A 25,620-nucleotide genomic window follows, 5' to 3' on the forward strand; every position below is an offset into this window, starting at 1 on the left:
TATTTTAATCCCGGGTGGATATGCTGATAATGACACTTTGTTTTGCAGAATGGTGTAACTGATGTAACCTGACATTTGGAGAACAGGTTTAATCTGTGTATAATTCCTTAGTGGAGTTTTCTAGGAATGGGTTTAACTTATTTTGGCCACATATAATTATACTGCAAAATGAGTAGAGAACCCTGACAGTTTTTGAGGATCATTTTTGAAAGTCACTGGGATTTCATGGTGTTTGTGGCAGGGTGGTACAGTGATGACACGTCACATTCGCTGAGACAACTTCCGGAATTGTACTGTAGTACGAAACTGGCATCCAAGTTCAGCATAAGCAAATTGTTCGATTCAGAGCTTATTTTTCGGGCTGCAGGAATCCACTCTGCCTCCACACCCACATAATTTGTCATTAAGTTCAACATTTCACTGGTTTCCTACTAAAGTTCCTTCTCCTTTCTCCCACATGGTGAGGGATGATGCCATCCTTCTTAGAGCTGTACGTTCCATTCAGGTTCCTAGATGTAGATTAGGTGTTCTTTCAATTTAAATCTTCTCTGAATTCAGAGGAATTATGCTGATTAAGTCTTGTTGATATCTGGTCCAATTGCGTTACCTCTCGCAGTTTTTTCTTAATTAGGCAAATAATCTTCTTGTTAATCAAATTCAGAGGTTTGCTGATGTTCATCAGGACAAAATTCTGTATTTGTGATTATGTATTTTGTGATTTATATGTTTTCACAAATGAAAGAAATATTACTATGTCATGATGAAAATAATATTTTATCTAACATTAGCTTTAGAACATCATAGATCTGACAGCTATGTCTTGTATCTTCATTCTGCTTTCCTTTTTTTTTTAATTATCTGGTTTGTGACTCACTGTATTAAGTTCCTCCCTGCCCAGTGTGTCATAAAATATAATATGAAGGGAAATATAAGTGCACGCATAGTCTATATTAAATTCAATTAAAAAATTTGGGGAATGCCCTGTTGTACAAATGGCTAGATATCAGTATTTACAAGACAACAGAGGGAAACTTGTGCCCACTGAATACCCATGGGGCAGCATAATTGGCTGCTTGGGACAGATGGCCTTTAAATGCTCAAGCTAAACTGGAATTGGGGGGTGGGTGGGTGGGTGTGTTACTTCAAAGTGATCCTTAAGACAGTGTTACCACTTGCAGGTAATTTTTTTAAATGCAGGGTTTAACTTTAAACAAAAGCGCGACATTTCAATGGCAAAAGAGACCAGCAAGTCTAACACACTTTTTGTGATTCTTACAGTGGAATGGAAGTGATGACCTTACTGAAACTACCTCATTACTTTTAGCAGGAGGAAATTCCTCCCTGACCTCTTGTTCATCAGCAAATTAAAATGGGAGTATTCTCTGAAGCTTGTCAGGCTGATTATACATAATGTTGTTACTACCACTGAGGTGAGCCAGCTCTTTTACAGTGATGTATACCTTGTTTAAAATCACATATAGCTGGAGTGGTAACAAAAAAACTAACGGTTTTTCTATATAAATCTTAATGCAGGAGACTTTATTTACATTGCATGTAACAACCAGAGTGCTAATGTTTATCAGGTATTCTAGCACTGGCTAGATTTAATTCATGTAACAGTAGGTTCTTTCATTCAATTTGATAGAAAAATTTGAACCAAACCCTCCATGTAAATAATGCTAAATTCTGGAAGGTTCAACATCTTGACACATGGATTTTCCTGTAAAACCCATGATGTGTTTGGCTATGTGACCTCTATTTGAGAGAATTTATTTTTGATAACATTAGTTATCCATACCAAGGATAACCAGATTACTTATGAGTGCTGTTTAGGTACTAGTAGGTACTCATAGCTGAGTCCTGACGTCCTCTCTTTGCACTGACTTTACCCCGTGAATCTTACGGTAGTTCTCAGAGGCAATTCTTGTTTCCCCACTAGGTCTGCAGTTTTTCCTTTCCCCTCATGGATGAACATCATCGAAATGGTCTGAAACCACAGTTCCTCGAAATAAAGTTAATCCACAAATAGAAAGAAAAAGCAAAATTTATGAAGGGAATAAAATACTTTACTGACAGCTGAACTTTTTATCTACCAGCTACGAAACGCATTAGAAAGATTGTAGTTTTTATTTTGGAATCCTGGGAAAACGTAACATTTTTTGGTATTGAGGGGGGGAATCTCTCTCCTCTTTTCCTTTTCAGCTTTCCGCTAAAAGAGAACTTCTGCTGCAAAATGAAACAGTCGATCTAGCAGTTGTGCTGAAGATCTTCACTGAAAGCGTTGCGTTCTACAGTGAAGACCAAAACATTTCAGTTCTTATTTTGCAGCAACAAGCAGAAATTGGAGATATTTTGTGTTTCATTAGAGATGCAAACTCAAAGAACTCTACACTTTTTAATTTGTGACATTCTGTCAAAGCTGAATATAATTATTGCTGAAACTTCAATGTAATGTTAAGATTCTTTGCCTGAAGTCTTGTGTTGATGAAAGAGACGTTTTATTCACTTTCATCTCTTCTAGGTATTCAAAGTATCCTTTAATACAGAATAATTTTCCTTTTCATAAATCTTTCATATTTTGTGAGCTGTCTATTGGTAAAATAGATAGGACTGATATTAGATAGCATATGTAATTGGCTTTACTGAGTTTCTTTGCTAAAGTGTGTATTCAAAATCCATTAAAGGAGCATTGAGATTCCTGTTTAACTTCAAGGTCTTGGATCCAATAATAAATTAGTACTGATGTGTTGCAGAGTTGAGGTTCTTTTTTCCCCCTTCTTAGAACCAGAGGTACGGCAAGGAGGAAAAAAATAAAATTAAATTAAACTTAAATTGTAGAAGGAATGTTTCAATTCACTGATCAGTCTTCCTCAAAATGACAATTTTAAATGAAAAATTATGTTGTTTTAGAATTAACTGTAATGTTTGCTTTTTTCCTGAAATGGGGTATGAGAGTTGGATCCGTATTTCCTTCAACTTAAACCAATATGCATTTGATTTATTTCATTGTGATTTTATAGAAACTTTAAAATGTATAGTTACATTCCAAGTAAAAATTACAATTTTGAAAAGGATAGAATATTTTGACTTATCCATTAATTCATAATTAGGTTTGATTTCCCCTTAGCATATTTGTCAGTTCTAGTTTATACTGTAATGAGGTTTAAGTAGCGGGATATTGTGGAGTGAAATAAATTTTACAAAGTTAAAATGGATCTGAATCATCCTTCCCTCAAATTACTGGGTGTCACAAAACTTAATAGTTTCAAAATTTTGCTTGATTTCTTGCATGGAATATCTTTTAAATAAGAAAAAAATTTAATGCTATGTACCATCACTCATGTTAAATACATCCTTTCTGTCTCCTGTTCATCACAGACAATACACCATTCGCAGTGTTTCAGTCTGATAATTTGTATACTTGGATGCAGCACATCATTTTGACATATAAAACATCTATTTATCTCTGTTAGGAGAAATCAAGTTATTATATAGAATCATAGAATCATTTAGGTTGGAAAAGACCTTTAAGATCATCGGGTCCAACCGTAAACCCAACACTGCCAAGTCCACCACTAAACCATGTCCCTAAGCGCCACATCTACCCGTCTTTTAAATACCTCCAGGGATGGTGACTCAGCCACTTCCCTGGGCAGCCTGTTCCAATGCTTGACAACCCTTTTGGTGAAGAAATTTTTCCTAATATCCAATCTAAACCTCCCCTGGTGCAGCTTGAGGCCATTTCCTCTCATCCTATCACTATATAGGTGAACAGGGTTCCTTCCCACACTCCAATTAGGAATCTAAAAAGAATGTTGGAATTAATTAAGATTAATTGGATTAACTAAGACTGTTCTCAAATGCATTGAGGAATGTTTTGAGATGATCTCATACTTTTATTTTCTGTATTAGACAGGGCTATGAAGAACTGGAAAGACAGCTGAAAGAAGTCTTTAAGGAAAGGAGCAATATCCTTCGTCAACTGTCGAAGACATCTAAAGAACTTGAGGGAATTAAAGTAAACCTCCAGGTTAGGTTATGTCTTGGTTTCTTTAGGATTAATTACCTTGATTTTTTTTTTTCATATTGAGATCTATTTATTACAAAAAATATGGGTTGGGTTTTTTTTAATATGTGAATAATTATTATTTTGTTGATCTTGTACTTAACATAAAACTGGTATTTTTACGGAAAATGTAATCCTAATGAGTTGGGCCCTTTGTCCACTTACTCAAAAAAATAAAGAAAATATGAAAATAGAACATAGTGGAACAAAAAAGAAAGGGAAGGAAAAAGCGTAAGCTGTCTTAGTGGAGTTACCACACGTTTGTCCTGGCAGCTACTATAAAGGATTTCCTTTGCTGTTGCAGGTTGCATCCTTGCTGATGAGTTACATATACTCATATACATACGGCCTAGTTTAGCTGCCCGCTTTACCTACCTGACATCCCATCTACACGGACTGACTGGATTTACCGCAGGGCATTACTTTACAAGTTTAGCTGACAAATTGTGCTAGGTGAGCCTGCAGCTAGAGCTGAGACACCTCTAGATTTAACTTTTGAGTATCATGGGTCGGCTGAAAGGGCAGTAGTCAGATTAACTCTGGAGTCAAATTAGCTCCTCGGAGCAAAAAGTAGATTAAAAGTCCTGCTCTGGATTTGAGGTCCTGAAATCACCAGATGTTCACTTAAGAGTCTTTCTGTTGGTCTGGTAAAAACATTCAGACTCATTATCAGTTGAGATTTGTCTCTGTATGTCATGCCATTTTAAAGGACTGTATTTTCCTGACATTGCATTTTTATCGTCACGTTGATGTAAGCTAGATGGGGAAAGTATAAGGAGTAGCATCCCTATATCTGTTCACAGGAGAATGCTGGTACTGTGTCTCAGTACTGTGCTATATTATATTATTATGTTGCCTTATATTTCAGACTTTTCTGGTTCTAATTTATGTGAACTTGTTCTAATTAATGTGAACCGTTGAGCCTATTGAACCTTTTCTTCTCTTTTTTTTTTTTTTGAGTGCTTCCAGTTTCTCTGTTATTGTAGGTGTTTTCTTCTTTTTAGAGAAATGTGCTTCTCCTTGTAACAAAGTTATTTGAGAGTGGGATTTCTTATGCAGCATAGTTGAATGTATTACTCGACAAAATTATAAGTTACTTTAAGACTCAACACTGCAGAGATCCAGATATAGGCAAAAAGCTGTAGAATTATCTTCTGTGTAGACACACTTAGCTTTGTCATACAATCTTAATGCTTTTAGTCATTTGTTTCTTTCTAAATCTACTTATTTGATCAGCTCTCATTTAATATTTGAAGAACAGTTGTATACAGTTAGTTGTGCTGAGTGATGGTAAAAGAAAAGTCAGGCTATTCATCCGTATCTCACAAGTGGTAATATCTGTAATTCACCGGGAGCATTTTATGAAAGAGGACCAAATTAATCATTTCACAGATGAATCACATTAAAGATCTCTTTGGTAATAGATTTCTTCCTTTGCTGACAGTCTTTGAAAAATGATGAAGCATCAGCCAAAACTGATGTGCAGAAACTTCTGGAACTGGGCCAAAAGCAAAGGTAAGACCCCACCTCCTCCCTTCTCCTTCTGTTTTCAGACTGAAAACTGTTAGACTAGGAAATTCCATCTTTCCTTTTACTTTAATCTATAAACACCACTGTCTGTATTCTAGAGTCTGCTGATTATAACAGTAAAATAAGGGCAGGGATACTATTTTGGGAAGTTTATTATTATTTAAATTTATTATTAAGCATTAGCTGGTATTGGACATATTTTAGGAAAAGATATTAAAATGCTACAGTGAGATATCTGCTACAGAAAGGGGTTTTGAATTTCCCAGGAAGGTTTATTCATGAAATTTTCTCTTAAAAAGAATAAATTCAGAAGTTGTAGAAAATGACTAGTGGATGGTAATGCCATTTAAATTACTAAAATATCTTAATCTCTGAATTTGGAGATGATATTATATATTTATTCAGGCCTCTTAATTAAATATTAATGCATGTAGATACTCAAAATCACTAGTCATTGTACAAATGTACTTGCACTGGATATCCGTGAGGAAGGCACCTAGGAGGAGAGAAGTATTCACTTCAAATTATTCATTGAGCATTTAAGAAATAATGAATTTCCATGGCTGGGAATGCAAGTTCCCAGGCTAGTCCTTAGTCTGAAGTCCCCTAGTGCTTTGCTGCAAGTAACTCTCATCATTCTACTTCTCTTAATTCTTGGAATTCAGACTGGCAAATAACAACATCGATACAGTTTTAATAACAAGAAAACATAACTAACATAGGGATCACTTTTGCTGAAACAATATTATATAATGAATGCATCTATGTTTCATATTTTTCCTTAGGAAAAAAAAAATTTAAAAACTTAATAAAGTTCATACTTCTTTCATTGTTAGAAATGCAATACTTAAATCCCACGGCCATCTTATTGCTCATATTTTATTTAATAGAAGTACATATGAAGTTACATTGCTGTAGAGAAAGTTTGTGATAAAATGACCTTCAGTTCTTTAATACACAACAAATAAGATCCATAATACAATACCATAGAAGTTCTCATTTTTACTTTGATAGAGAAGGGTCAGATACATAAGGATCTTTCGGGTATTCCAGACGAATCTATTAAATGATGAAAGCAAATCTTCAGCTAATGTCCTGTTTGAACACTTATACAGCTTGGGCGCAACTGAAGATACATGTCTCAGCATCACAGCTGCCCTTGTCACGGACTCCATCCTTCATACATGAATGTGTTTTTGTAGTGGTTTGATTGTTGTGCAGCTTTTATGAAATAGAGAGATTAATTGATTAAAAGTATTGATGGACTATTTGGTAAATAGATCTTAGTTGCAAATGGGAAAATTGAGTCTGCTAAGGGAAAATTTTACTACATACTACAAGTGTTCTTCCTAGCCTCCTCCTTAAATCAGCCCCTTAAAGTCTCTCAAGGTCCACCCAAAAGTACATGTAGACTTTTGCTTCTAAGGGATTCAGCTACTGAGTATACTGCACAGCAGCAGTGCCCAGAGATAGACCCTGGATCGGTGCAATATGCAGTATGCTGCTGAGCAGCCCTCACCCTCCTTCAGAAGAGAAAAGGCTTTTACAATATACTCCCAGAAAATGCCTTGGAGCTACTGCAGGTCCTTGACAGCTGTTTACAGGCTTACTGGATTTCACTTCCAGGGAGGTGTGGAAGTTCAGTGTAAGAAGGAGGTGCTAAAAATGCACCAGGGAATCTCCCTCATAGAATTTCACTAAGAAAGGGTCACAGTTTATTTACCAAGAGCCTCAGGCTGTACTTATCTGGAGTAAGTGAAGAACAGTGAACATACTGGTATGCTTAAATCTATTGTATTTGAACCAAAATCCAAAATATATCCCAATATTAATCTTATGATCTTCTTTCTTTGGACAAACGTGAGCTGCTTTTGGTCTGTGAGCACTACTTTGATTATTCTCTGCAATGATGGATGATACAGTAAAGTTTAGAGCGCTAGAATCTCAGCTTGTGTAAGTAGATGTAGTTCTGCTGGCTTCAAATTAGATATTTTTTTTAATTCCTTTTGTATGAATTCTTCAGCACTTCCCAATTGCAAGTAAAACTTCATCCTGTGATGCCTCAAGTTTTGTTCTTTCTGTGCACCATCAGCACTTTGAAATGATCGCATCTGTTTGTATGATAAGAGAGCTGATTGTGCTGATGGTGCATTGGTTTCATGCTCTCAATCACTATTTCAATTAAATTTGTTCTGTACTAGTGTTCCCAAAATTGCTAAAAGTAGAAGAGTTACCAGCTAACAAGAAAGATGACCCAGCAGCTCACAAGTTCTGTTCTTTGTATGAACTAGATGGTTTCCATTCCAGTTTAGTTTTCACTGGGCTAAATTATTATCTGTGTGTAAATCCAGTTCTATGCTGGTCTGCTGCGAAGGTTTATCCATGCAAGCAACAGCCCTGAAAAAGCTCTGCAGTTGTTCTGAAATAGTCACTCTTCTACTTTGCCACAGCTCCAAAGTGTGACACATGCTGTGGGTAGAAAGAGATGGCTGGCAGAGGATCTCAGCCCGCTGCAATTCTCGCAATTTGAAGAAATTCTCTGACTGCATCAGTAATGCAAAGGGGTTTTTTTGATCCAAATAAAGCTCGATCCAAACAATTATTCTCTTGTTGTTTTTTTTTTTTTCTTGTCCAGTTGTATGCCAGAATCTTCTACTGAATTTTTTGTTGCTTGTCTCCAGAAGGAGCCAGGCGAAGGTTGAATTTTATCAGAGCATTATTTATTTATTTATTTTAAAGCAGGTATAAACTAGTTCTTATTGATAATAATGTGGTTCCATTTGGTGTGTTTCCAGTAGCCCACTTTCCTCACTTTTTTGATGCCAGTCCTTTTTGCTAGAAATTATACACTGGCAGATGTTTTGCACAGCAGGCTACTCAGTAGATGTAAAAGGTGGCCAATTTCCATCATAGATAATTTTTGTCTTGTGTTGGCACTCTAGTTCATGGGGTCATTATGATTTTATTAGCAAGACTCATAGACGCAGGACATCTGTCTGTTACTCTGAATAATTAAAGGTGCCTTTTCTTGAATCTGAAGAATTATTTCTTAATGGACACTTGTGATGAAGTTTGTGTTCTGTGTTTTCAACAAACTAGGGAAGAAATGAAATCTCTCCAGGAGGCCTTTCAAAAGCAGCTTAATGAAGCAACTGAGAAAGCAGAAAAGCAGCAGGCTACCGTGAGTGATTCCCTGTTCTTCTTTCATTTTTTTTTTGTTTGTTTCTTCTGTCTTTTTTTAATCCTTCTGCCTTGAGAATTTGTCATTAGCTCAAATAACTTTGCATGTAAAAAACTTGGATTTCAAGTATGTGTTATTACTCTACAAACTTCAGAAGAAAGGAGCTGAAAAAAGTTTGTATGCTCAAAAGTGCTAAGATCCCTGTCTTCACTAATTTCTGTGGGATTTAGGTGCGTGTATACACTTTTGAAGATGGAGACTTGGACCTGAGTCCTTTCTCTGATGAAGTAATCTTTACGGACCCTCATGTCTCATCTATACCAATGTACACTGACATACATCTATTGACTTTTTTGGAATCACTACTGATTTTCAGCAACAAATTAAAATCATAGAATCATAGTAGTGTGTCCGATTTTGACCATAGTAGATCTAATTATCACTATAGGAAGGTATTAAGTCCTACGGAGATTTCATACTTTAATGAAATTCTCTTTCTGGATAAATTGTACAATTGGTTGGATTTTTGTGTGGCACTGTAATACTATGGTGCGTAAATAGCCACATTTTGCTATTGCAGGGGAAAAAAAAGTAGAATCATGTTTTCTGTTTAATTCTAAGATGTAAAAAGGAAATTTTTCCTATGTAGGTTAGTAGTAGTCCTATAACACTACTACCACTGAGCGTAAGTTGACTAGATAAACTCCAGAGGTCCCTTCAAACCTCAAGTGTTCTGTGATTCTAACTCTAGAGTTGAAAACAATCTGCTAGAAGGATTTATAAAATATCTGCACTGTTTAAGATGGTTTTGTACTGAGGCAAGATATATTGTCCTGAAATAAGAAAAAATGAGAACCTAGTCTTCACTGCTAAGTACTCAGAAACATGCTGGTCAAAAGTTGTCTTTTTCCAGGTGCTTGGACACATTCCTACTAGCTTTATCAGCACAACGAATTCTAGTCCTACAAATTAAAGGCAGAAAACATATTTCATTATTTAATTGCTGTATTAGATTTTGATACTCAAGGCTAATTCAGCTGTGGGTTAACTAAATCTCAGATGTAGTGAGTGGATTATTGGCTCATTTGTTCTTTGTGATATAGCGCTTTTTTTAACTTGAGCAGCAGTGCCTTGTGTAAATTCGGTCCACACCCTAGCACTGGGGAAGAGCACAGGATTTGTTCTACACAAGTCAAACAAAGTCTACTGTTAACTGTAAGCAAAAATATTACCTAGTGGAGAAACCAGGAAAAACCCCTCTGAGTTATAACAGAACTTGGCTTGGAGTGTTGTCAGCTGGTTAGAGAAACTGAATTCTTAAGCTGTATTCTAAAACGTGCCAATAATAGAATATTAAATTTGCTACTGATTTTAAGGAAAGCAGAACTGTGTCCTTGGTTTGTGACATTTATTTCTTTATGCCTCAGTGTACAATGTACATAATGAAGCTCACCAATACAGTGAGACTGAATGAATATTCAAAAAGTGCTTCAGGATCCTCAGATGAAAGCTGCAATAGAAATGGAAATAAATATTATTATTGTCACACAGGGTTACTTTACACTGGTTTCTCCACGTGTTTCATGTTTTTCTGAAAGCAACATGAATGCTATGAAAGAAGGTCTAGGTATTTTGAGACAAGCCTAGCTAGAGGATGGGAGCTTGAATTTAATTCTAATTTAATGAATTGTGAGTCTTGTTTCTAATCCAATTTAAGCACATTTTATTTTACAGGATTTAGTGAAGTAAATCTTGATTTTCATCAGAGTAAATAAGAATAGAATTAAATTTCTCAAGCCACATGAATAAAACACTGGAGGGGGATTGGAAATACATATTTCTTTTCTGCACTTGCCAAGGAGGCATAGTACAATGCTTATGATATGTTAATTGGCTGAATATATTCAACAGGGAACACCTGCCTGAAGGTGTTCTTTATTAGGTAAATGCAAAAGTGTAAGTAAGAATTTACAAGAATTAAGTCAAATTACATGAAAAATAACCTGGAAAGTATTCAAGGACTCTGACCAAACGGAAAGAACAAAGGAGACGCCACAGCAATACATTACACTTTGCATCCACATCTTGTGCAATGTATGGCAAGACTCTTCACTATCAGTTGCACAAGTGATTCATCAGAAACAGTTGTCAACATTATTGAGCATGCTTATCCATTTTTTTGGCCCTTTAAGACTAGAGAAGCCAAGAATGGTAGGCAGCTAAAAAGCTGCCGTTCTGAGAATCTGCTGAAGTGTTGCTGGGTACAGCCTCTCAGAGAGCAGCCAGTGGAGCTGCTGCTAGGTAGTAGCAACTTTCTGAGGGTAGAAGCAGAAACTCAGGCTTGAGGAAACAAAATTGAGGTATAAAGACATTCCTGTCCTTCACAGTACTAGTTAAACTGAGGACTGACCTGGGCAGGAGTGAGCACTCTCTTTCTGGGTCTTTCGTCTTCTGCATCTGTAGTACTAACATACGAAGAACAGCAGCAGTCCGTCTTGGAATAGGTCTTTTCTAGAAAATATATGGCAGACCTCGGATAAATTTATGCCTCTTGCTTCAGCTGCTCTATCTGTGATAGTAAAATGTGCAGAGGAATACTAGTTATGATAAGGATGGTTTAAATTTTAGAGTAGTCCTAGGGTAAGTAGTGATTCTGTATCTCTGCATTAAATTAACAAGCTCTTAGAGCTTTTTGGAGAAGGGCTCTTCACTTGACTGTGCTTCATGCTAACTGCTGTGTCTTAAGAAATAGTCTTTTTTTTTAGGAAGTGACCTTGAGGTTTGCAAAGTTGTTTCCCATTAACTGCAATTAAAGCGTATAAAAAGAGCTGGATAGCTCTGGATGAGGGGAAAAAGAAGGAAACGGAAATACTCAAAAATAGTTTGGCTAGGTAGACTAAGCTTAGTCTGCATTTTACATTTTGTTCCTGTTGGTCTTTTATATCATGCTAGCAATTTTTAAAAAGACATGCTGATGGAATTGTTTGACAATACAATTATAGTGCAGTCTGTCAAAATAAAGGAGAAAATATGTCTGCGTAAACTCCTTTTTCCCAATTGCTCAGTCTTCACAATGAAAAATGTGAAATAAATAACACATTATGCATGACTTGTAAAAATAAACAATATGGTTATTTTGAAATCAGTAGGGTTTTTCTTAGTAATAAAAGGCTAACAGAATACGGGGAATTTAATTCGGAGATATCCACCACCAAACAAGAATCTTAAGAACCATCACAAACTCATGCCTGCAATATTTTTAATAAAATGATCAGATGTCCATTTCGCTTCAAATATATTTATTTTGTTTAGTAACAGCCCTGACTTTAGGACAGGTCCTAAAGTTCTGAATGTCTCTTTGATAAAAAACTGTTTTATTAATTAAAATATAACTTACAGCTTAAAAGTTACATTCATCTCGGAGATCCTAGTAGGTAAAAATATATTTAGGTTTGCATTTAGAAGTATTTAACACCTTGTATAGCATTTTTTCCCCAAAGGTGAGAGTATTTCCTCTGTTTTAGGTAATAGCCCCTAACCAGTTCTCTCTGGCTTTTGGAGTCAACTCCTACACCATGAAAATTAATACTGAGTACATTAGGTTTTCCAGATATTGCCAAAATAGTTAGGTGTTAATCAATGTATTCCAATCCCATCTGAATTGCTCATGTCTTAGTCCTGAGCAAGATACAAGAAGTCTGGAGGTAAGCAAATAAGCGTACAGCTGAGCTTTGACTGCGTGGTAATGGTGCTGTATTGGTGTTCTTCCATTCTTCGTCTGTAGTGAATAGCTATTGTCTGACTCGTAGAATTAGATCACTGCCATCTGCTAAAGCATTCTGTATTTCAGTGGGGGAAAATTTAATTTGAGCATTTCAGGGTCACAAACTGCTGTGAGTGAAGGCCACTGGATGGAAGCTGTTGCCTTTAGTAAACATAATGAGCTCTGAAACACACAAAGCTCTGAGTACCTTGGATGTCTGTCTCTAGGAGACAGAAGCAGTGTCCTTGCTTAATATTGCAAAGTTCAGCCTCAGAACAATATATTTTCATTATGTATTTTCATAATTACAGCTAGATAGTAGTTAAAGGCAGCCAACATTTGGAAAGAGGTGAATGTCAAACAAGAACAAGGAGTAGGTAGAAAGGAGGAAGAGATGTAAAAAGTTTCTTAGTTTCAGTTTTTCAGTTTCTGTGCCTTTTAATTTAGAGCTGGGTATAAATGTCCATTCTTGTTTATTATGCTATCAGGATTTGGTGACTGAAAGTGGAATTTTTACATCTTTTCTGGAAAATGGTATTATGCCTTGTCCTTGGGACTGACTAAAAGCATCATGCAAATGGTCTGATACAGACGAATCTGCCTTAAAGCATGAAATTTTAGACATAGATGCACTTAAATACTTATCTCTATATTAGTTCCAGTAGCCAAGCCATATAAATCCCTCCTATGTAGCTCTCTATAGCTATACTTTGTGACTAAGTGGCTCTTCAGCTGTTAGAGATTTAGAAGCGCTTTAAAAATGCTGTTATAATATGAAAGCAAAAATGAATGACTTTTTAATTAATATTGGTATTATTTTTAAAAAAGAAAGGGACTTTTTTTTTTAATTATTCATATAAGCTAAAATAGTAAGTTTGCACTATTTAAGATGTCCATATCAGTGAGATCAGATGCACGTGTATGTGAATAGTAATTAACAAAAATTACTGGTTTAACTAACATTCATTGCTGGTTAAATTAAAAGTACTCCGGTGTCTTAAATATCTCTCCACTAGAAGATCCAAGCTGATACTTACAGACTATGTGTAGAGAGCACACAGACAATAATTTCGGTATTATACCTCTTTAATTATTTCATATATATTCAGATTTAGAAGTGAAGTGCTTTGAAAGAATATTAATATTTTCTTGAGAGTTAGGGAAACTTTCCTGAGAAAGGGAACACTCTTTAACGAAGGTCAGTATATTCTTTTTATCAGTATTTCATGCTAGCTGGCAAATCTTTTGAACAACTGAAAAACCAAAACCCACCATGTGAATAGGCTTTTTTTTTTTTCCCCTCAGTTAATCCTGATCTCATATTTTGATTGTGACCTTTATTTATTGTTGTGCAAAATCTTCATATTTGTTATACAGCAAACATGGACTAAATTTCACTGTTTGTGGACGTGATTGCCAGACAAGTGCTGAATATATTCATCTTCTGTTAAAACATCACCCTCAGCGGTAGCTGGATGTGTAGTTAGTATTTCCACAACCAAACCACTTAGACAAAATTTTGGAAGAGCTTGCAAAAGAAGTAACATTTATGCATGTCATTTGGCACTTGTCTCACAGACCCACTACCTACTTTTCTGTCTTAAATGATGATAGTGTTCTCTGACTTCTCTTTTGATACAGATGAGAGTGATGTCAAGTCCGGTGATGGTTTTTAAATTACTGACATCTGTCTACTTGAGTGTGGACATGATTCTAAGAACAGCTGTCATATCATGCAGATTCACTGTCATTTTTTATCTGCATGACATCCAAACCATTAATGTCTAGGTCAATGTCTCTATAATCTAAATCTGTTTTCTTACAGAGGTTTTGTTTTTGTTAACGAGTCTGCTGCAATGTCAGATGAACTGTAGTTTCCCGTGAACGTAGGTAGCTTTTGTATCAATGGCGGAGAGAACGTGGCATGGACCATTGGGTGTACAGGGATGAGTATTTTGCTAATTAAGGTATCCAAGAGCATCCTCCTTCAAAGTGAAAGGAACATGTTCTCTTAATCCTAGTTGTTATAATTACATCCTCCTTGCTCCCATTACATTCCATAAACCAGAAGGAAAGCTCAGTCCTGAAAGAAACTTAGACTGATTTGTAAAAACAGTCTTTTAAGCTGTGTTTGATTAAATTAAGATTGGAATATCTATTTTCCAAGGCAAGTCATTGAATTAAATAGAAACTAAACACCAGATCTGAATGCTTTCATATATAATACACTTTATTCCACAGGTCAGTCTGATCAGAATCAAGAGGTTTATCTCATTAGTAGTGTAGCAGTACTGTAGCATTCAAATCAAACAACTGTGTTAGAAACCTACTATGATAGCTGGTGTGTTCTTAGAGGGTTAAAAAAAAAATTAGATCATTAAATCAGTTAATATTGTTGTAAAAATCCTTAGTTCTCTGCAGATCACGTGGGACTTCATTGCGAAAAATAAACGCTATCTACTGGTGCAAAAGTAAAGTAAGCCTATTTATGTACAGTGATTTTCTTCTCTTGATTATAAGTTTTCTAGTAAATATCATGTTAAATGTTTGTAAATTCAGCAAATACCTAACTGTGGCCTATACCAGTTTGGTACATAAGCAGAAGTTTTCTAAGATAACTTATTGCTAGAAACAGATGTAAGGTAGTTTGTGGGTTTTTTATTTCCAAAGCTGTGAGTTGAGTAAAAAAATAATTAATGGTTAAACTGATGTTTAGGTACATTTCAACAACTCTCACTCAACATTTCTTTAAACCTGTAGATTAACTTTCTGAAGACTGAAATGGAAAGGAAGAGCAAAATGATCCGTGACCTCCAAAATGAGGTAGGAGGAACATTTAATTGTCGTCTCCATTCAGAGTTTACACTGAAAGAGATTATAGTTTGGCTTCATATGTAAAACACATGTTGTTGTAGTAGAAAGATACTCTAAACACAAAAGCAAACAAAAATGACAGTGTGCATTTAGAAATAGTAATTTATTGAATACAACTGTTGACTCCTTGCTACTGGTGCATAGGTCCATAGTACGCCTCTGTAACTTTTGCTGTACTTATGAGTTGTGCTTTTTCGGAAAGGAATACTTAATTCAGTTCTATAGATTGTTGATGCACAGTGAAACTTTCTTCTCAGTATTATTACCTGCTTTAAAAATAAACAGCAAGAGGAGGAGAAAGAAAATACAATCTCAGAATTGAGATTCTTAATAAAATTTTAAAAAAACACATTCCTAAAATATTTTCTTAAGCTTTATATGTCATAAATATTAAGCCCAAATTGACCCCAAAATCCCAAATAAAACATAAAGCATGTTTTATTTAATTTTTGTTAGTATTAAATTGAATTTATTTTGAAATTTGATCTTGGAATAAAAACTTAAAACAATTGAGCAGTGTCATATTTTTTCCCTCCCTATCTTTTTCTCCCCAAACAATTTGTCTAAATCAGGATATAGTTTCCCTTTCCATTGCTTCGTTTTGCAAAGAACTTTGCACTTGAAAATATTTTATTCAAATGATCTCTTGTTCTCTTTCCAAGCAGGCTTCTTGTCTTTATCTGTTCTGTTCAATTCTTACACTTTGCTCTTCTAAACTATTTTGAGTTTGATGTGTATGAAAACTTGATCTCCTTTAAGTACTTATTTAAACAGTGATCTCTGATGTCTTCAGTCTATGAGAGTCTCTATATATGGTCAATCTGAAAAAAGTGCACATTACTTTTTAACTTACAAAGGAAATATTGTCTATTTCAGTTGCTCACGTTATTTAAGCCATGTTCTCAGTTGTCTTCATCTACAGTCACATCCGCCTTGCTTCTTTTCCCACCTGTGGTCATTGGATCCTTTGCAATTGAGCCTGTTACTTCTAATAAATCATATCAGTCTGATCCTGTTGACCAGCCATAAAAAATCCTGTCTTTTATTGCACACAAATAAGTACTTCGTTAGTCAACATTCAAACCATCTGACTGCTAATGATTTTCTTAGGTAGGTCAGTAGACTTCTGTAATATTTAGTGTATTTATAGCACATTTTAGAAAATCTGCTTTGAAAGGAATCTTTCTTTTTGGCACCAAAAGTATTTGGTTCTCAATTTAAAGATGGAGTAATTCAGCAACATTTTATTTCCTGATGCTTTCCTGTCTGAAGTTGCAAGAGCTGACGGGGTAAACCGGATGTACCGATGTTGCACGTGTTTTAGACCTATCACGGGGCCTTTCAGAGAAACATCTAATTTGCATACCTACAATTTTACGTTTCCAATTGTGTGTCAGAGTGACTAAACATGTCCATCACTACCTAAAATGAATGGGCAATTAAGAATTAAGAAGGGCAATTGAATCAACATTCCTTCGATTCAAAACATAGGTATGTTGACTTGGATACCCACAAATGTACCAATTCACATACATTTTACATCTGTGTTTCTCTCTTCTTCTTAGGAAAAAAAAAAAAAAGGGAAGTCAGGTGAAATTCTGGGGTACCTGAGATCAGTGAAGGTGCATGAGACATAAATGCGGGCTGGTGGCAAACCCCAGGAGTCACCATGACCTGGTGGGTGGCACTCTGGGTGTGGCACAGTAGTGTGACTCCTCCCATCTTTTGAATTACAAGAACATAAGAAACGCTCAACCGTCCACCAGTCTCAGTGTCTTGTCTGTGACAATGGCAATAGCAAACGCTATTAGGGCAGAGCATGTGAGCCTGCCACACTTCCTACAGCATCTGTAGTCACTGGGTTTGGGATGTTAGAAGATGTATCCCTGTCTATTCCCTGTAGCGTATCTTTGTGAACCTGCTTTCCCTTGATATCGGATACCTCCACAACTTCTTACACTGTCAAATTCCCTCTTACTTCACTGGGTACTGGTTATGTTTAACTTAAAAATTTTTTTTTTTTTAATGTCCTTTCCTGTTCCTCGTCCCTTGAGCAAGTTTTTCTAAATTCTGAGGTTGCTCCTCTGTAGCCTTCTTAGCTTTATAGAGTCATTCAAGGTTTTAGAGGCTTCTAATACAGCATTTTTTTTAACAGCTTCTGGGCAGTTTATATGTTTTTTGGTCATTTGACTGTTCCTTTCAGAATTTGTTACTATTTGCCCTGTTTATACATAGTACTCTTTCATGAGATTGAATATCTGTGTGCTGGATTTGTGTGTGTGTTGCTGTCCTGCCACAGTAGTACCTGTTATTGCACTTCGTTAGCAGTTGCAAACAGTCTGCTGTTAGTTCCTCTTGAACTCAGCTCAAGGAAACCCTTGAGAACAAACCAGAATACGGTCTTTTCTTGGGGGCTGCAGGGCTAGCTGCAGTCATTTACTCTGTGTAGCTTCTTTCAGTCACATTGCAGATGTCTGGCGCTAAATTCACACCTGATGTGTGTTCTAGTCTAGCTCACCTGCTTCTCCTTCCTCCTCCATATGTCCAAATTACATAGGGTTTAACTATCATTCAAATGTTCTGGAGTTATTCAAGAAGATCTGACTGATTTGTATTACTCATCTCTTTTAGGTCATAAAATTAAAAAGGTGGGGGGGAAAGTTTTACTGAGGAGAAGAAAAAAGTCACATTCTTCTCTAGGGAATTAGCGAATTAATGTCTAGATGCTCTAAATGGAACTACGGAACCTTCCAGTACTTTCTACAGATGTTTCAAACTTGATGTGGGAATAAAAGGATTAAATCTTTCAGGAGGAGTATAATAACAAAGACATAACTAAAGGGAGGAGACTTCGTATCATATGCAGCAAAGAGGAAATGAGGTCTAGAAAAAATGCAATAAAGATTTGGTCTTCTAGGTTTTCAAAATTGCATGAGAAGTGATAAATGCCTGTTTCCTCCCCACCCCCCGCACCCACCCAAATGCCCCCCTCTCCAAGATACAAGGGTTTTGTGAACCTAAATATTTAAAAGCAGCAATGGTATGTGGCTAAAAAAAAAAAAGCGGGAAAAAGGTGATGTATCTGCAATTATTTTATTACTACCATATCAAAACACATTCACGTAGATAAATACTGGAAAAGTCTGCACAAGTGATGTGCTTTTTGTTTGTTTTTTCATTTAATCAAATTACCTGAGATATTTCCATTTTTTTATGTTGTCAACTTGCTAGATGTTGCAAGAGCTGTAGGAAAAGGTTGTGGGCACTGTTTATTTTGCACTTATTTTAGGAGGAAGCACAGAATAGTACTTGTGGTTAAAGAAACAATATGGTCCTAGCATGCCCTGGAAATCAGAAGCTCCAGCATTCTGTTCTTGGCTCAGTCAAATAAAACTTGCCTTGAGAGAAATTTGATTTGAGAGCATTGCTTAGTCCTTCTGTGCATCAGCTACTGCGTGGAAAAGGAACCAATAGCTATACCTACCTAATGGCTTTCTATTAAACTTCTATACTATGTTTGCCATTTCCTTAAAAGTAAGTCCACTAATATAAGTTTTTCTGCAATTTCAGTAATTGTTTTTGAGGCTTTCAATAAGGACTTCATATTTTGACAAAGATTTGACTGAATTAAATGGTATGATTTTGAGGAAACATTATGTTATCTAGGTCCTGCCTCCAATCACTGAATATACAGTATGCTTTTAAAAATCTTGTTTGTAAGATTGGATATGCTATATATTTAAATAATTGGCAGCATTTTATATGTATTTTTAAAAAGTGCTATCTGCATACAGATATATAGAGACAGATAATGAAAATGGAATTCCTGTCATAGCTACTTTTGTCCTTTCAAATATCACATTCGCCCTCAGTTTGTATTGGCAAATTGTGGATTTTGCTATCTCAGGCTCTTCCACAACACTAAAAATAATTCCCTATTTAGTTCTGTTCTTTCAGCGCGTGCCCTACTGCCATTCAACTTTGCAATTCAGAGATAGGAATAGACAACAACAGCCTTCCAACTGAATGCAGCAGCTGTGATGTAGCGTATGAGGAGAGGACATTGTACAGAAAGGCAATTTTCAGGCTATTCAAGGCTTTGGAAAAAAACTGTTAACAACAAAAATAGCCCCTGGTGTGGAGGGAAAAAAGTGCCAGATGCAACGCATAGGGATTATGTGTCTAAAAAGCCTGTCTTTTTTAGAGGTCTCTAAGTGCTTCCTGCAATACCAGAAAAAATCTGTCAGACTTCCAGCTGTAATGTCGTGTGGATTGTGTTAATATAGTCTAATACAGGATTGACATAAGGATTGAGATAAGCTCTTGTTTTGAGAAGTTTCTCAAAGAAACCAAAAGGTTGGGAAATTCAGAAGCACTGGGGAGCTAAGAAGCGTGGCAAAAATGTAGACTAAAATAGAATATGTATAAAATACTTTGAAAATTTTCCCTTTTGGAGGTGGCCTGTACAAGGGAGCAGCTCACTTCTACTATGTCAGTCATATATCAATTGTGGAAAATGATGCCAAAACTGCTCTGAAAATGAAGCTAAAGCAGGATGCTGTGTTAACCCTGGTTTATATCAGAAAAATCATGGGTCTTAACAATTGCTATTTGGCATTCAGAACCGATCATTTTGGGTGCAACTCTGAATATGAATATACATGATGAATTAATTTCTTAAATGAATGTCTGTTCTGCATTGATGTGTGTTGTACATTTTGTTAGTTTGTTATTCATTTCCTACTGGTACACCTATAAAAGCCATCATCAGTTAAAGGTAAGTGTCCTAGCTGATGTATACTTATATGCGATTTCCTTGAGATAAATGAGTCGGGAATTTTCCCTAAACGTTAATAAATGGTGTATATTCTCTACTGAAAGGTAGTGAAATGTTATTCAACTTTGTGACATAGACGCTATAGTTTCCTCACATTAGACTTAGAAGTGTGTATAAAAAAAAAAGTTTGCTCTTATTTAAACCATTTAATTACATTTGATAGATAAGAAATGACTGTCTAGCATGTCATATTATCTTTGGGCAAGGCGCATTACAATATCTCTGTGTATACCTACATTAAGGTATGTTACTATCTCTACAGATTTACAACAATCCCATGTATTTATAAAGTTGACCCAGTGGTTTATATCAGGCAACGTATTTCTTTGCTGTTTAGGCTGTGGCAGAACTTTGAAAAACATGAATTACGTAAAAGATGTATAGTAGTACAGGCAATACAAAGTAAACCAGGAGTGGAAAATGAATTTGACTGTAGCTCTCAGTAATATGTGTTCTTTTTGCTAAGAAGCACAGTTTTAAATAACTACCTTGTAAACAATACTTTTGCTCTATTTGTGTATAAATTGTGGTTATAGCTTTAGTGTCAAGTAAATCATCCTAAACAAGAATTTTCTCCAATGTCTCTGTGCTTAGCTGCACTAATAAAAGGTATAGTCACAGCAGTTTAAAGTCTCACCTGATCCATTGGGAATTTCATGCCCTGCAGGGTGAATTCAATCGAATTGCATTGAATTATGGCGGGGGAAAAAAAAAGAAACCTCCCTTAGTGAAGCAGAAATGAAATTTTAAGACTTTGAGACTGTAAGGTGATACTATTCTATAAAGGAGGACGTTGTAGTTCTTCACTCTCAATGCTCTGCAGATAAAACTAGATTTTTTTTCTAAGTATGAAAGCCTGTTCTCCTGAGAAGAAAATTGGGTAAAGTCCTGTTCCCTCTTTGGGTACTGCATTGGTTCTACAATTCAGAAGAAAACATTTACAAGTGTCAGAGGCAGGGGCACTGCCCAGGGAAAGATGAATGAGCAGGAAGAGTACAGGAGGAGCTTCAGATATCATTCCGCTAAAGGGCTTTGAATTCAGTGTTGTTTCTTGATTGATTACACCTTGTTTTGAAGTAAAAAAAGTCCTATTTCAAAAAATAATTTGCTTAAAATTGTTCTATGAGTTTTTTTCACTGAAAATGATAAGGAAAAGGTGGAAACGCAGTTTAATCAGTTGAAAACGGCTCTTAGAGGACAGTAAATGAGATCATATGGAAAACAAATCCTACTGCATCAAGATTGTCAGCAAGGTATATTTATAGTGACACAGTAGCAACTGCAGTGAATGTTAGAATAAGCTTTTGTATTTGAAAGTTTTGTTTTCCTGATCTTGTAGACCCAGGAGCGTAGGGCACATTTTCTCCATTGCTGTTGAGTGATAATCAGAATCAGAGCATCAATTAAAGGAATATGATGTATCTGCTATGTCTGGACCCCTCTCTCATAGAGACCGCCATACTTTTGGATTCTTCATTCATTCTTGAAATCTAGAGCCAGGGTTTAAAGAATCAGATTTATAGTCATGAACTACTAGAAAGTGAAGGAGATGTTAGAATAAGAACGTTTAGGTAAAATGTATCCTTAATGAATGAGAAGAATAAAAATGAAATGTATACCTATTAGGGCTCTCTTTTCACCCTATACTTAGCCACAATGTTTAGAAAACTGTCTGCTTGGATTTTGCCCAATATTCTGTCATCTTTTCAATTAACCGCAATGTTGAAAATCATAGCAGTGTTCTTTTGTAATCTTGCTGAAGTTATTCTGATGTCTTTACTCAGTTTTCCTGTGCTGCTCGGGACAGTTTATTACATTCTTATTTCTGGCATCCTCCTTCATTAAGTCCAAAGTTCCAAAATGGGTCTGAATTCTTTATTTTTCTTACTCATCTAGTCTCAAATCTGTGTAACAGGCTTTTTATCCCTGGACCTTAGTCTTTTTCGATTGTCATTTGTAGCAAAATATCATCCGTGAAGAAAAGAAGGGGTAATTTCCAATATGTACCTTCACTTCCTTTCATAGGAAATTGCTACTGTTAATTAGTGCTCCTGGATACCGATGCTACGTGATGTGGTAGTGGGTAAGGCAAACTTCTATAACATTTCAAAGATCAGATTATATAGGCCTTTGGGATAAGGCAGGTGTTAGAGTTCTCTGATGATCCGTTTCATTTTATTTTTATGCAAGTATGACCAGTATGTTTGAAACTAAGGGTTAAGAATAGAAAGTCCTAGTGGTTCCTTCACTACATCTTACTTCAAAAAAGGCAGCAAAACACGAAGTATGAAGATTATCTTGAAAAGTGAAGTTTAAAAGAGCTGTATTCTGTCCTTTGCACGCACAACTCTGTGTGACATCCGTTGCAGCTTCACCAGGCAACAGGGGCAGCATGAAACCTAATTAAAATCTTTGATCTTTGAACTTGTAAAGAGAGTTTGTGAATCTTAGTGTTGCCTAAATCAGCATTACAGATCTCAAGGGCAAGGTGGCTCAGAGCCAAGCTCCAGAGAACTTCAAGCATAGATGAAATTTTATAATTAATGTAAAACTTTCTCTGAAGCTAGTGTAAATTTTGCCAAACAGGAAAAGGAAAGTACTGATCTAATTTATTCATGTTACACAGACAAGTAGAAAAGTTTGCTTTTGTACCAAGATGTTAAAATTACCTAGTGGAAGGACCACTTCAAAGGAAGTAACAATGGTATATGTGGTTAAAAAAAAAAAGAATATAAATCGATACTTCAAAATCTTGAGTAGACACTATTGATTTTTATCCTTAGATGAAATAATAAAAGAGCATTTAATAATCAAATTTCCGTGGTTCATAAACAAAGAGAAGGCGAGCTGCTGATTTCATCATTACAAATAATGCTATCAATTATTGATGTTTGTCGCTTAGGATCAAAAAAAGAGGTATCACCCTTGAGGAGCTCTGAGTCATCTAAATTCAGTATCAGAGTATTCTTTGCCTCTGAAAACACCACACAGTACTTAATAGCATAAGGATTTATAAAGGTATATGTGACATGAAAATGCACTTGGCTTATTAATTTAAAAAGTTGCTTGATAAAGTTATATTGCACCTGGGATGCTCCTGTCCTGGGCTGAGAGCTCTCCAGAGGCTATGAAGCTCAGACTACTAGATTAGTTGGCAGGGACATGGCTCTTGTTGATGAAAGTCAATAAGAATTTAGACAAAAAAGACTGGCGAACCCCAAATTGATCATATTATGGTACACCATACAAAACTTCCATTGATTTCAAGGGAGAAGGCTTGGAGTGTTTGCATTTTCTTTAGGATCATACTGTTGAATACAGATGTTTATTTGCTAAGTTCAGTGGGAGCAGAAAGTGATTATTAAAAATATTTTTTGCTATTCATAGGTTTAAATTAAACTGGACTGCTGTTTTCTAGTTTTTAATCTTAATCAAAATGAAGTGTAGCTGGAAAATGTCAACTTTATATTTTTCAACTGAGGGTTGATAGCCTGTGACTATATAAAGATTACAGTCCTCTTCTGAGACTCATTATCCTCTAGTCTTAATTTGATCAAACTAAATACAATATTTGGAATGATAATTCCAATTATGTATGGACATTCAAAGAGGCTCAAAAGATAACAATAATAAAATACTTAATTGAAATTCTTGTTAGAATTCTTCTAGAAAAAAGCCTCACATAAAATTCCTAAGTTGTTGGTCATGTTACTACCTGAGCTAAGGTGTATGTACAAGCCGTTCGGCTGTAATGTGACCCCACCGTGTTGTTCTAAAAGAAGTAGAATCAAATGAAACTGTTTTTTCTTGACAACAAAAAGAATTGATTCTCATCCACTTGGCATCTATTTCAGCCTAGAATATTTTCAGCCTAGAAAATTTTCAGCCTAGAAACTCTAGAATATTTTTGAATGCAGACATTTTTGTCCCTGCAAAAAAATTCAGCAGTCTTAGGAGGTGTCACAGTTTAACCCCAGCCGGCAACTAAGCCCTACACAGCTGCTCGCTCACTCCCCCCACGGTGGGCTGGGGGAGAGAATCAGGAGAAAAAGTGAAAAAAAGTGGGTTGAGATAAAGATAGTTTAATAGGTAAAGCAAAAGCATGCACACAAGCAAAGCAAAACAAGGGATTCATTCACTCCTTCCCATGGGCAGGCAGGTGTTCAGCCATCCCCAGGACAGCAGGCTCCATCACGCGTAACGGTGACTTGGGAAGACAAACGCCACCACTCCGAATGTCCTCCACTTCCTTCTTCTTCCCCCAGCTTTATATGCTGAGCATGACGCCATATGGTATGGGATATCCCTTTGGTCAGTTAGGGTCAGCTGTCCCGGCTGTGTCCCCTCCCAGCTTCTTGTGCCCCCCCAGCCTCCTCGCTGGTGGGGTGGGGTGAGGAGCAGAAAAGGCCTTGACTCTGTGTAAGCCCTGCTCAGCAGTAACGAAAACATCCCTGAGTTATCAACACTGTTTTCAGCAGAAATCCAAAATATAGCCTCATACTAGCTACTATGAAGAAAATTAACTCTTTTCAGCCAAAACCAGGAGATGTGCGTACAAGAACCTAATGTGATATTAAAAAATAGCGTAAAGGTACCAAAATGCCAGCAGTTGGTTCACTGAAAACTGTAATGGCTCAGTTTCTCTGCATGTGCCCAGGAAACTTTTCTCTTTCTAGTATTGATTTGCTGATCTTATTTCTTGTATCAGAACTTCACATCTTTCCATGTCACTCTTAAATTATTCTGTTTGTGACAGATTTTTTGGTTCTTATGTAAGATTATTTTTCAGCTGATTTCAGTGGAGGTTGCTCATTTACTGAAGGAGATAATTTGATCTTAAATTTAAAGTACTTGAGGATAGCACTGAGCTAGAAAATCCACATTTTCAAAATTAGACTCAGTGATTGTCTCAAGTACTAATCTATGGAAGTGCATCGCTCTTTAGTCTTTATTAAAATGGTATTCGCCTGCCATCCTTAATTTTGATAATGGATGGCTGGTATTCTGCAAGAACAAGTACCTTTAAACATGAAGGATTTTATGCCAGAGCCCATATTGAGAAACAGGTTACTGGGACAGAGTTCTACTTGCACAGTAAAATAACCTTTCAGTGGAAGACTGGGGGATGTGCTGTGCAATGGTGGGCATGGTACGCTTCAGCTGTGTGGCGTTGGGTGCTGTGCCACTGGGAGGCATGAAAAGGGATTTGGGGAGTTTTTCCTATGTAGAAGAATCCCCCGATGCAATAAAAAGCCAAAAAATGAAGCATCTTCTTAAGAAATAGAATAGCCATTAACAACTTCCTTCAGTTTGGATATGTGAATATGTGTTCTTTTTGGCTGTTTACTTGTGTTTTAAAGGCTGTATTT

The 25,620-nt window shown here is 36.1% G+C and overlaps 1 protein-coding gene across 1 annotated transcript in view; it reads left to right on the forward strand.

The window, feature by feature from the left end:
- Positions 1–3,912: 3,912 nt before the first annotated feature.
- The window catches only part of LUZP2 (leucine zipper protein 2), a gene marked incomplete at both ends in the record, with an annotated part of 44,565 nt that continues 22,857 nt past the window's right edge, over positions 3,913–25,620 (forward strand). The window contains 4 exons of the mRNA XM_009588163.1: positions 3,913–4,030; positions 5,511–5,581; positions 8,696–8,777; positions 15,301–15,363. Coding sequence (XP_009586458.1) covers positions 3,913–4,030; positions 5,511–5,581; positions 8,696–8,777; positions 15,301–15,363 — 334 coding nt within the window. The remainder of the gene's footprint in view (positions 4,031–5,510; positions 5,582–8,695; positions 8,778–15,300; positions 15,364–25,620) is intronic.

Source organism: Fulmarus glacialis, unplaced genomic scaffold, assembly GCF_000690835.1.
Source record: "Fulmarus glacialis isolate BGI_N327 unplaced genomic scaffold, ASM69083v1 scaffold1212, whole genome shotgun sequence".
Classification (NCBI taxonomy): domain Eukaryota; kingdom Metazoa; phylum Chordata; class Aves; order Procellariiformes; family Procellariidae; genus Fulmarus; species Fulmarus glacialis.